Source organism: Tetrahymena thermophila, assembly GCF_000189635.1.
Source record: "Tetrahymena thermophila SB210 genomic scaffold scf_8255583, whole genome shotgun sequence".
In the NCBI taxonomy this organism is placed as follows: domain Eukaryota; phylum Ciliophora; class Oligohymenophorea; order Hymenostomatida; family Tetrahymenidae; genus Tetrahymena; species Tetrahymena thermophila.
In genome coordinates, this window is record NW_002476972.1 from 1 (window position 1) to 1064 (window position 1064).

General features: G+C 20.5%; 1 protein-coding gene across 1 annotated transcript; it reads left to right on the plus strand. All coding sequences in view use genetic code 6, as the record gives it.

Annotated features, from left to right (window-relative positions):
* Positions 1 to 353: 353 nt before the first annotated feature.
* On the plus strand, positions 354 to 858 carry TTHERM_002653323 (hypothetical protein; the record flags this gene model as incomplete). The annotated part of the gene is made up of 2 exons (XM_012795143.1): positions 354 to 443; positions 752 to 858. Coding segments are annotated over 2 exons (197 nt in total), but the record flags the coding sequence as incomplete, so codon positions are not given.
* Positions 859 to 1064: the final 206 nt, after the last annotated feature.

Genomic DNA, 1064 nt, shown 5'->3' on the forward strand with positions numbered 1-1064 from the left:
GGTTCTGGTTTAGGAAAGTGCACCAATCTCTCAAATTTGACACTTGATCTTAAGTATAAACAGTTTACTTGTTGATTGCAATTTTTTTTAATATAAAAATGAATTTAAAACAATTTAACTAGCTAACTCTTTTAATTTATTTATTAGCTTTATATTTGATTTCTTTTTCTTTTTTATTCTGCTTATGTTTTTTTACTTTGTTTTTTATTTGTTAACTTAATTCATTTTTCTATTTTCAACTTTAACTTGAATTAATTATTTAATTCATTACTTATTATTTTATATTTTTTCTTAATTTTTTCCTTCGAACTAACTAATTAACAATATTTTGTCTGTCTTCAAAATTTAAAAAGTGAAAATAAAATTGGTGACGAAGGTGCATCAGGCTTAGGTTCTTGTTTAGGAAAGTGCACTAATCTCTCAAATTTGACACTTTATCTTCGGTATAAACAGTTTACTTGTTGATTGCAATTTTTTTTAATATAAAAATGAATTTAAAACAATTTAGCTAGCTAACTCTTTTAATTAATTAATTTATTTATTAGCTTTATATTTGATTTCTTTTTCTTTTTTATACTGCTTATGTTTTTTTACTTTGTTTTTTATTTGTTAATTTAATTCATTTTTCTATTTTATACTTTTACTTGAATTAATTATTTAATTCATTACTTATTATTTTATATTTTTTCTTAATTTTTTCCTTCGAACTAACTAATTAACAATATTTTGTCTGTCTTCAAAATTTAAAAAGTTAAAATAAAATTGGTGTCGAAGGTGCATCAGGCTTAGGTTCTGGTTTAGGAAAGTGCACTAATCTCTCAAATTTGACACTTAATCTTTAGTATAAACAGTTTACTTGTTGATTGCAATTTTTTTTAATATAAAAATGAATTTACAACAATTTAGCTAGCTAACTCTTTTAATTTATTTATTTATTAGCTTTATATTTGATTTCTTTTTCTTTTTTATTCTGCTTATGTTTTTTTACTTTGTTTTTTATTTGTTAATTTAATTTATTTTTCTATTTTATACTTTTACTTGAATTAATTATTTAATTCATTACT